Source organism: Canis lupus, chromosome 33 (genome assembly GCF_048164855.1).
Source record: "Canis lupus baileyi chromosome 33, mCanLup2.hap1, whole genome shotgun sequence".
Lineage (NCBI taxonomy): Eukaryota > Metazoa > Chordata > Mammalia > Carnivora > Canidae > Canis > Canis lupus.
In genome coordinates this window covers 33,223,550-33,234,677 of record NC_132870.1, presented here as the reverse complement: position 1 = coordinate 33,234,677, position 11,128 = coordinate 33,223,550, and the positions used below count along the sequence as shown (strand labels likewise).

The window sequence follows — 11,128 nt, the reverse complement described above, 5'->3', positions numbered from 1 at the left end:
GGAGGAGGATGGTCACATAGACAACCTACTTTGGGATTTTTTTTAACCTCGACTCTTTTTTTTTTTTTTTTAATTTTGAGCAATAATTTGTATTTTAATTTCGTGAGATCTCCTAAATCAACTAAGATTTAAGATAAGCCAGATCCAGTGAGCTTCACAGCTCATGCTGGATAGGACTTAAGTAAAACCTATTCGGTTTCCTAACCATGCCTTCTTGTACTGTTTTTATGGTAAAAAATACTATAGTAGCACTAAAGGGATCTTTCATAAAAACAAAAACAAAAAACTCTCCAAATACAACTGATTTCAGTTTTGTGTATTTCTGCCCTTTTGTTACTCATATTAATGTACCCATTTAATGTTTAATTCTCAGGCCATGAGATAAATAACACGCTCACCCACCCCAGAGAAATGCTATTTCCCAGAGGAAGGTGTTTCTGGAGCACCCCTGTATTATAAGCGAGAACCGAAATGGGAGACTCCTGCCCAATGAGCCTTAATGTCCTACCAATCTCTGGTTCCCCTCTCCTCATTGCCCCCAGCCTCCAAATTCCTATTTCTTATTTACTGATGATCCGAAACTAAATATAAATCTTTGTCTTTCTCCTTTTGCATAACAAAAAGTTTTGAGGGCAAGGACAAAAATCTTTCTACCCATTTCAGTGCTTATATACAGTGTTGGTTATATAGCATACTCAGTCACTAAATAAAAATTAGAAGGGAAAGAGCATTCTGTGCCCTTTCTGGCTTCATACCCATGTCATCTCTTTAATAACCTCTTATCTCATGAAATCACAGACTAAGTGATAAAGAAGAATAAATTACTGTTGCCACATTTAACACTTGTACATTTTATTTAATTAAATCAGCCATTGTACACATTGCAGCTATGTATTGTTAGTGTTGTATTTTTTTTTCCATTAACTAATACATGCCCTCATAGATATATTCAATTAGTGTTATCACCATGGGAACAAGATGCTGATTCATCAACTGAAAATTCACTTCTTCTCACAGTATTCAAGTTTTTTGATTACACAGCAAAAATCAAAAATCAAAAAAAGGTGAATAACCATTATGTTGTTACACAGACATCATCTGCACTGCAAATAACACAACAGAAATGCTTTTCTTGAGCTCCAGTGAAGGTTTTGACAAGAAGGCCATGGCGTGTCTCAAAAAGTTTCACCATGAGCCGCTCTCATTTTGGCTGCCAAAGAAAGCTTTATTTCCTATCCAACTGCCAAAAAGTGCTAGCATTTGAGGCTTAAGAGATTTGGCTTGTGGGAAACCTCCCTCCCAGGAAATTTTCTCCCTTGGCAACATTACTTGAAATGATGAAGTGCCATTGTTTGTCACATTTGTTTTTGACATTCGGAGCAATGAGTCATTTTTGCACAACAGGAAAAGACCAGATAGAATTGGAAAATGTTCAATCCCTGGAGGATAGACTCTTTTTTTTTTTAATTTCATCTTCATTGAATATACTTTTCTTTAACAAATAACTGATTCGAAATGTATACTGTTTATATGAATATATTTGTGAATATATATATATGTTAAAATGCTACACAGCTTCAACCACTAGAGGAATAAGGAATAGGACATGGAAATCACTCAGATGATTAAAGTTCCTTCTTTGAAACAAAAAAGTGCACAAATGCACTTCAGAGTTTCCAAGGGAGTTTGGATTTCAAATAAATAAATCAAAAATTTTAACCAAAACCAAATTGGTAAGGATTTCTCAACCTTGTCTGCAAGCTAAAAAACAGACCTAGCGGAAAAGTGAAAAGTGCTTGCTCAGGGTCAAAAGAATGAAAACCATCAGTGTGATCAGAAGAGGAGTTTTGACTGTGGTTTTGATTTTTAAATGCTACATGCAGGTATTAGAGAAGATATAAACCCGGGCGGGGGGTCAGGAGAGGGGAACCACTCCAACATGGTGAAGGAGTTTAACCTTTTGCGTAGAGGGTAAATCTTGTTTCCAATGAATTATCTACAGTGCAGTGGCCAGAAGAAAGTACCACCAATAAGACAGCGTGGTTTGCTAAAGCAGCAATGAAAACTGGAAAACTACAGTAGTTATAGCTTTTAAAATACCCTGCCAATGTGTCCAAAATCTAAAAGACCTGAAGATGCTAGAACGCCACCAGCTGTGGCTGCTAGCAGCTGAATACCTCATTGATTCCTTCCTTTAGCCGTCTGCTCCCCTTCTCCCTTCCCTCAGAGTGGCTGTTGGAGAATCCTAAATCAAGGCTGGCCAGCACCAGCAGTAAGTGCTTAGTTAGGATAGTTCCTTGAGGTTATCAACCCATCTTTAACTAGGAGCAATGGCTACTCTGGAAGTTCTAAGGACATGGTAGGTCTGAAGTGCTTCTTTTGCAGTAGAACTGTATTATCATTCGATTGTGTTAGCAATATCTTAATTAACCATTGTTCAGCAATTTCTAGAGGCCTTTTATTCCATGACGCCCAGTGTAGTTATGATAGGCAGTGGTTTTAATTTAATATGTTGTTCATCTGAGCATTTTAGCTATATACATGGTATAAGGATATCCCCTGGAAGGACTCCTAGATAGCATCACTTGAAGAGGTCTGTAGGTGAAGTTCTTCTGATCGATGGATTTTCATGGAGCTTGTGCAGGAGCAAAGAACAATGGAGGTGGCCAGTTCCCAGTTTAGCACAGACACAACAAAGTAGTGGATACAGCATCCAGTCTGAAGGATGCTATCTTTGGTCACAAATTAGCTTACAGTCAGAGAGAGGACGGGGAAAAACTGAAACAAAATGCGGTGTGTATTTGCTCAAAGTGGAAGTGTCAGGGTATCCCATGAGGCCGGTTAGGTCACTCTGCTAATGACGCGGGAAGTTGCATATTGAGTGAATGTGTGGTTTCTGGTGTGAGGACTGGGCAGCCCCTCACTTGGCCTCTGGCTTCGAGTCCTCCTTGCAGAAATGCCGAAGGAGTTGCTGGAGGTCGCGCTGGAGGTCATCTTGGTCTAGTGCTTCTGGTACATCCTCCAGGTGCTCCAAGTAAATGCGTTTTCCATGCTGGTCCTTCACCACAGCCCTCTTCTGTGTACTGGCTTTACTCATTGTTGTCCTGGAGGAAAGCAGACAAGAGAGAATTATGCTTTCTTCACTAAAAGACAGCCACCATCTTTGGAATGGGGGTAACCGTGACATGAAAGTACTTTACTGTCCTACCTCCGGATAATTCTACACTGAGCTATTAGTTGAACAACAGCCATCTTTCCACATCTGTCTTTGAAACATGGCTTCTTCTATCTGATATGAGTCATGAAGTGTTTTAAAGTGTTTTGGAACAAAGAGTATTTTTTAAAACTTAAGGAACTATTTCAAATAAATAAAACCATGCTTTAATGTGATTCTCTCCAAAAGTAACCAATCATTCATGTTTTGTTCAAGGCACACTGATTTGAAAAGCTTGGCTTGGGGCGCCTGAGTGGTGCAGTTGGTTGGGTATCTGACTCTTCATTTTGGCTCAGGTCGTATTCTCAGGATCATGGGAATGAGCTCTGCATAAGTCTTCCCACTCAGTGGGGATCTGTTTGAGAATCTCTCTCCCTCCTTCTGCCCTTCCTGCTCATACTCTTTTCCTAAAATAAATAAAATAATCTTAAAAAAAAAAAAAAAGAAAGAAAAGAAAAGGAAAGCTTGGCTCATCCTGAAACAGGGATTCCATATGTACTTCTTGACAGGCTGAGAATAGTTCTTGATTTTTTTTTTTTTTTTGAAACACCTTCACTGCCAGCTTACTCCTTAGAGTTGCATCCTGTTCTAGGAAAATTTTTCCATGGACACAGATCTTTAAAACTGGAATCCTCTTCTATCAACATAGAGGAAGGTGTACCAGTGAGAGATGAAGGTCTGCCCAGATATTGAAACCCCATCTGAAGACGGTGGGGAAGAGAGAGGAAAGAAAAAAAACACCGAGACAAATTCTTCCTCCGTCTGCTCAGATCTCAATGGACTTTGCCCATTTTTGGTCTTCTATGCCATTGAACAGTCTGCTGCTTTCTTGGTTCCCTCTTAACTAGTGATTACTCGACAAAGGGGCTATGATGTACTGTAATATTTTGTACTATTTTCCTGTATCTCTTCTTGAAAACGATTATGCTGTAATTTGTACATCCTCTCTTCTTCTCACTACTTCTAAATATAATTATTCATTCCGTAAATATGTGGTGAACATTTTTAATGTGCCAGGCACTATTATTATAATGAATAAGGAAAATGAATCTCAGAGATTTTAAGCAATGCTCCAAATACAAAATAACAGTTAGTATGAAGTGGGGCCAAGACTCAAAGATTCCAGAGCCTGAATCCTTACCATGATGCCATGCATCTTCATTGAAAACCATGGAAGAAATGAGCAGTTTTCATGACTTTACCCAGCATTTTTCTTATTGATTCCTAGTGTTAAAGAGCTAGAGGTTCTGCTCTCATCATTATTCTGCCTTCTAACACTGTCATGCATTTAAGATCATTTTTATTTATTTTTTTAAATGACTTCTATTAGCTGAAATGTTTTCAGCTTTCTTTTGGGCATCTTTTGTTTCCTTCTTCTTTCTCCTCTCATGTTCTCTTCTTCTCTCCCTTCCTTTGACACCACATGAATTATTTTGCATCTGAAAACAAATTTGTTCCTTTAAAAATTATTTATATATTTGAGAGAGAGAGGGGAAGAGGTACAGGGAGAGAGAATCTTTAAGCAGGCTCCCCACTGAGCATGGAGCTCAATATGGGGCTCAATCCTGGGACCCTGAGATTATGACCTAAGTCAGACACTTAACCGACTGAGCCACCCAGGCACACTAAATTTGCTCTTCTTAATAAAAGGTCAAATCTGGTTCCAATGGTTGACATCAGATCATGGTTTGTTTTTTTTTAAACTATGTAGCACCTATAATTTTTCTTCTCCCAAAAGGCAAATATCTGACTATTTCTGCCAAGAGCTAAGAGAAGCCTTCATGGCACTGGTGTGGGGGGATAAGCTTTATTCACAGGACAATCCCTGATATTTTGTGCAGATATGTGTAGATGAATGTGTTTATGAGTATGCATATGCATATTCTTCAAGCAGTGAAATGAATCTACCCATTATGCATATAAGGGGAGCAGTGGGCATCATGAAATGTCTTCAGCAACATACAAGATAAAGTGTTATACATGACAAATACAGTTCCAGAACTAAATAGCTATAGAATTTGAGTTATCTGTATCTTTGGCTTCAAATTCACCAGTTGTAATTGAGAACTTTGGATTAACTCATCTCTAAATGTATTCCAATTTAAACATCTCATGATGCTAGGATATGTACATGGTTTATATGGCTTTGTCTGAGTAACTGAATAAAAGACTTAAATGTTTAGAGTACAGGAGTGCCTGGGTGGCTCAGTGGGTTAAGCGTCTGCCTTCTGCCTAGGCCATGATCTTGGGGCCCTGGGATGGAGCACCACATCATGCTCTCTGCTCAATGGGGAGTCTGCTTCTCCCTCTCCCTGTCTCTTTCTCTTTCTCAATAAATAAAATCTTTTTTTAAAAAAGTTCAGAGTATAAAAAGCACTTTATCCTTAGTTTATGTAGCATTTTTATAGTTCTCTTGGCAATTATACCCTTAAATTCTTAGCTGCTGTGGTTGTTCACATGTGATTGGAGGGCGGAATTGTGATAGAACCTTTAATTCACTGTTCTAATTATTATGTTCTACAGGCTAAAAATAGCTTTGTAGAGTACTATAAATGACAATCTTTTTCTTCTTTACAATGACATGGAAAGCACAATAGTAACTTGAATTTCCATTGTGTCTTTTCACTGAGAAGCAGAGAGCACTTTATTAGCATGGTGCTGCTAAAGGACCAGAGACAAGGGCCAGGAGACAAGGCAAGGGTACTGAAGTTCATACATCAAATTGGTGGTAGGGATGGGCTGACCAGAGCGTTTCACAGCTGGTCCCCTTTTATAGGTGCAAAAGTGAGTTGCTTATTGCTTTTATGATTCTTTCTTAACTTAGTAGATTCCCTGGTTTCAGTACTGCTAGGTACATTCAGGTTTGTTGGTATCAAACTCATGCTCATGTTATTTGCCACTCACATGCCAGATCATGAACTAGCTCAAAGCTTTTAGAAGGAGCTAAAAACAAAACAAAACAAAAGAAAGAAAGAAAGAAAGAAAGAAAGAAAGAAAGAAAGAAAGAAAAAAACCTTAAGCATGTACCACACAAAGTTATGATTTGCTAAGATTGAGCTGAAGGCAGCTGGTCACAAGATTAATTTGTGAGCAGTTGATTAGATTTCTCTTCATATGTGCTCCAAATCTATCAACACAACTATCCTGGACTATCCCAGGCAGTTGGCCTCAGCAAAACTGATGACTTGCTAAAACCCAAGGAGTGATTGTGTAAACAGGTGTCTCATTCTCAAGCCTTAGTATTACCTTCAAAGCATCTATAGGTATGACACATTGACAGATCTACCATTTGACAAAAGTGTACAATACAGAGAGAGTTGAAAGTTCCCAAAGGATGTTAGGGTATATGTAGGGGCTCTGTTTTTCTTTTCTTAAAATTGGAGAAAAATTTAAGATGTTAGTTGGCAAAGCGTAACCCCATGCTAACCCAAACCTTTTAATTATTGATCCATCCTCTTTCAGGATTTCATTCTCTACTAAACTGGGGAGGTGCACTTTCATGTGGCTACCTGTATAACTCAAAGCCTAAAGTAAGAAAAAAGAAAACAGGACAAAACCCATCATAAACCATAGACTTAGAAATAATCTATTACTTTGCTTAATTGATAATAAGTATAAAAAATATATTTGAAAGGATAAGTAAAAACAATATTAAGATCAAATGCAAGTATTGAATTTTATTTAAATTTCTCCCACTTGTGAGGGACATGCATTATAATGCTTCATAAATGCTGGTAAATAATAGCTGAACTGATTGACTTTTAATTTTCTCCTCATTTCATCTTCCTTCCTTTCCCAGTGGAGACTCCACTGGTAAATATAATGATCAGAGACACAATAAGCAACAAATAAATACGGCCTACAGTGTACAACTCACATAATTCATCTTTTGATTATCCAAGGTCAAAATGCTTCCCTTAAAAGTATTTCATTAAGGTATGCTTTTCAAATCCCAATGCATTCATATATAATCCTAACGCATACCATGGGTATAGATGAGAACACACATGTAACATTTAACTTCAAAATGTCTCAATAGCAAAAAATGTTTGGTGGATGTTTGCATATGCCCACAATCCCTTAGTCAAAACCGTTGGGACCAGATGTGTTTCAGAATTCAGAATTTTTTCTTTTTGGATTTTAGGAAGGTAGTATGATATATACAATGTACATTCTAATACCCCAGAAGGGGTTGGGACAGCATCCTGCAATCAAACTCATAAATAAACAAATAAACAGCAAAACATATGAATATTCATTCTAGGTAGGACAAAGAAAAAAAACCCCTCCATGTCAGCTCATCTTAAGTTTCACTGCCCAATTAGCTTGCTACTAACTTACAAAATTTGTTTTGGTTTTCAGAATTTTTGGATTCTTGTACCTAGGAAGGATCTGTCCCCATAGACTCATTACCTAATTATTGGAAATTAGAACTTAAATAATTAAAAATGCTTATTTTATTTCTAGGTTTAAAATAAACCTGAACTTTCTTTAATGCCTATCTTTGGAAACATTTGAAAATATCAGCTAGTAATGATAATTTGCAACCTATTCATTTCTTTCTCTTAGTAATTGGGAAGTCACTTCCGGGACTTCCACGTAAGATGTACGATCATGACCTAATTCTAAAGATTCTGATTCTGATTCAGCTGAAGTCAATGTTGGTCATCTTGATATTTAAAGCATTTATAGTGGTACCAATGAATATCACAAGTTGTGGAAACATTAACTCGCTGTAGAGTTACACAAACAGGAGTTCTACTCTTGAATTAGTCTGTACCCTCCCATGAACACATATGTGGAATGACATAATGATAAACCATTTTCTTTTTAAACACAAAGCAAACAAAACACACAACACAAAACCAAAAAAGTGATAATGCTTCTATACCTCTTCAAAGTCATCTTTGGCTGAAGGAAGATCAGTGGCTAAACTAGAATCACCCAGATGTTTCTCCATCCTCTCTCCATGTACCACAGTTGTTTTAACAACTTTGCTGACTCTACGGCCTTCCACTGGTTCAGCCTGAAATTGTGAGGTACTGGACAAAATGCTGGGCTCAGACAAAGTTACCTAATGAATGAAGGACACATGATACACAGTTTCTGACTGACACAATGTAACAGTGATGAGTTTTCCTATGTAGAAAAACAAAAACACCAAAACCCTATAATGATATATATTGGTCTTCTAGAAAACAGTATTTTGGAAAAGAGAAGCAGTTACAAAAAGCATCAATTGGTAATGCTGCTATAATGTACTCAGCACCAAACCAACCACTCATGAGTCACTTGAAAGAAAATCTGTCAGGAAGTATTATGAATGAGAAACCGATTGCTCAGTGCAATGTGGACATAACAGCTTGTAGATGAACCCTCTCTTTCCAAGTTTAAATGGTTTTGACATTATGAAGATAAAATTAATTCCCAAAGAAGAAACTTTCAAAGATATGAAAAACTGAAAAAGTAGATTTCTAGAGAAATTTTGTGTATAATAATAGTATTTTGAGGATATGAATGAATGCAAAACAGTGAGTATGTCAGAAATTATATGTCAAAGAGGTAACTGTTCCTTAGAGAGAAGTAGAACAGAAAGAAAACTATTGATCAGGGATTCTTGGGATCCTGGCTTTAGTGACTCTAAAATGCATAAGCTTAACTCTCAGATATTTATCTATAGTGCCTTACAGAAGGCTGCCATCCCACCCAGGGAACAAGCACAACAACACAAGAGTAGGCGCTTTGTGTGACATTGTTTGCCAGCAAATGAAAATCTGGTCTTCTGAAATTTGACTTTGGATTTCTGTTGTATGTACTTGACTATGAATTAAACAGGAAATAGAAATAAGAAGGGCCAAAGAGAGATAATGACTATAGTGGCTATAAATCTCCTCTATGGCTATTTTAAAATTCCACAAAATCATGAAGAGAAAAACGAATGTGAGCTGAAATCAGGGTGCCATATAAGGGGCCATTAGAGATAAACAAATGCATCCACCTCTTCTGACTCTAATTTATACTTCTCCATAAAACCAGGCTGGAGAATCAGATGATCTTACCTCTGACTGTTCGATGTCACTCTTTAATACAATGCGCTTCATGACTTTGGAATAGCCATCTCCTTCCTCAATGCTGATGGGTCCCTGTGCCATTCCCTGCATCGTAACCTCCTCTTTCTCTGTGCCATCAGAGGATACATACCGCCTAATGATTTTTCTAGTGACCTGAAAGATATTTTATTCATGCAGCTCGTCTTTGAGCGGCAGTACCAGGGTACTGATAAGTTTGACATCAACCACATTAGATTAATACCTTCTTTACCACAGTGTGTCCGTGCTCATCAATGTATTCTTCTTCTGTGACTGTTTCTGGGGGTATGTCAGGCATATCATCTCCCTAAATGGTTGAGAGAAAAGGGTCACTTTGGTGTTTGGTACCAATTCTGAGAAACTACTCCCAAGTGCTTATAATGTGAGCCATGTTAGAAAAGGAAGGGAGCTACTAAGAAGCACTGCTGAGATGCCAAGTCCTGTCGAGTAGTATGTTTAAAAGAAAGGAAAAAAATGGGTAATAACATGCTTAGGAGAACTGGACCAAAGTTAGGTGTAAAACAAACATACGAACAAAAACAGACAAGCGAGGTGAGGTGGGTGGGAGTGAAGAAGCACTCTTGCTCTTGCTGTTCGCTCTCTTGGAGGTGGGCTGCCAATGTCATCACTGCTGCATTTTTTTTTTAAACAAACCAAACTTAGGAGAGTTAAAGGATCTGCTTTTGAATGGCCATGCACTACCTAAAGAGCATGCCAAGCCCTCAATGCTCCAGGTCTATCACTCTCTGAGGGCTATGGGGACAGAAGCGTCCCAGACGTGCAGTAACGTAACTGGTACCTGAATAATCACTCGTCGGCAGACAACCCTGGTAGTTACCATCGCCTCCTCATCTGAGCTGGCCTCCAGCTCACCTAATTCCTCTGTTAGCTCCTGGTGGAAGCATGGAAGCATTGTTTTGTTTAACACGCTAAGGAATGTCTTCACTACTGGTTTCTGCGTTAGTTCACACTGTTTTCTCAAAGTCTCATTCATGGAAGCTTTGGTGGAAAAGCCAGCAGGGCAAACAGGTGTGTGCCTATCTCACATTTTGATAAGAAGATAGTTTTGTGTTCATGAATGAAAAAAAAATCTGGAATTCTGAAAGCTGTCTGAGTGCCCATCTGTCAAAATCTGTCAGAAGAAATAAGCAGCTTGTCCACATCACTTCTTGGACTTAAATTCCTGATAAATAACTAGATGTAAACACAGAAGTTAAGCAGCACAAACAACACTTGTAAGCCACTGACACTCAGGCTTAGTCTTGAAATGATTAACCCACAGGTATAGAAATAACTTATGCTTGGAGCACAACTTTCTGCAAAAAGTCAGTATTTCCTAATAGTTGTTATCTAGCCAGTAAAGCATCTCCCTGGGAACAAAGGAGGCAGGCTATGAATATTAGACTCATTCTGCAGAGAAGTTAAGGTGCACTGGCCAGTCTGATATTATGGGTCTGGCCCTGAGTTAGAGATGGAATTTAAAACATAATTTTAGATTAGAACATATATCTTGGGAGCATTTTGTCAATGTACTCTCTCTCAAGGGGATGCTATTTTTTTTTAAAGAAAACTCAATGAAATTTTTCCAACATATTTTTAAATATCTGGTATATTGCTATATGCTTTTCTACTAAAAGAAAACATGTTAAATCTAAGCCAAATTATACTTTAAATATATTCAGGAATCTACTGCCTAGAAATATGATCAGCAAGAAAAGTGATTGAAATTGGATCCTCAAGATAGGGTCATGAGAAGTTAAGGGTCAAACTAGGAAGGATCACAGAGATAATTGGATATTCATCACGAATAAATGGAATGGGTCTG

General features: G+C 37.9%; 1 protein-coding gene across 50 annotated transcripts in view; it reads right to left on the bottom strand.

Moving 5' to 3' along the window:
• Nucleotides 1-835: 835 nt before the first annotated feature.
• ANK2 (ankyrin 2) overlaps nt 836-11,128 on the bottom strand; it is a 336,881-nt gene continuing 326,588 nt past the window's right edge. For 26 of the 50 annotated variants that reach the window (XM_072810351.1, XM_072810352.1, XM_072810368.1 and 23 more), the window contains 5 exons: nt 9,527-9,610; nt 9,274-9,438; nt 8,106-8,288; nt 6,648-6,739; nt 836-3,104 (listed from right to left, as the gene is read on the bottom strand). In XM_072810351.1, coding sequence (XP_072666452.1) covers nt 2,921-3,104; nt 6,648-6,739; nt 8,106-8,288; nt 9,274-9,438; nt 9,527-9,610 — 708 coding nt within the window. In that variant the 3' untranslated portion in view covers nt 836-2,920. Of the gene's footprint in view, nt 3,105-6,647; nt 6,740-8,105; nt 8,289-9,273; nt 9,439-9,526; nt 9,611-10,102; nt 10,196-11,128 lie in introns of all 50 variants that reach the window. The other 24 variants (XM_072810346.1, XM_072810360.1, XM_072810361.1 and 21 more) reach the window with 1 other exon arrangement.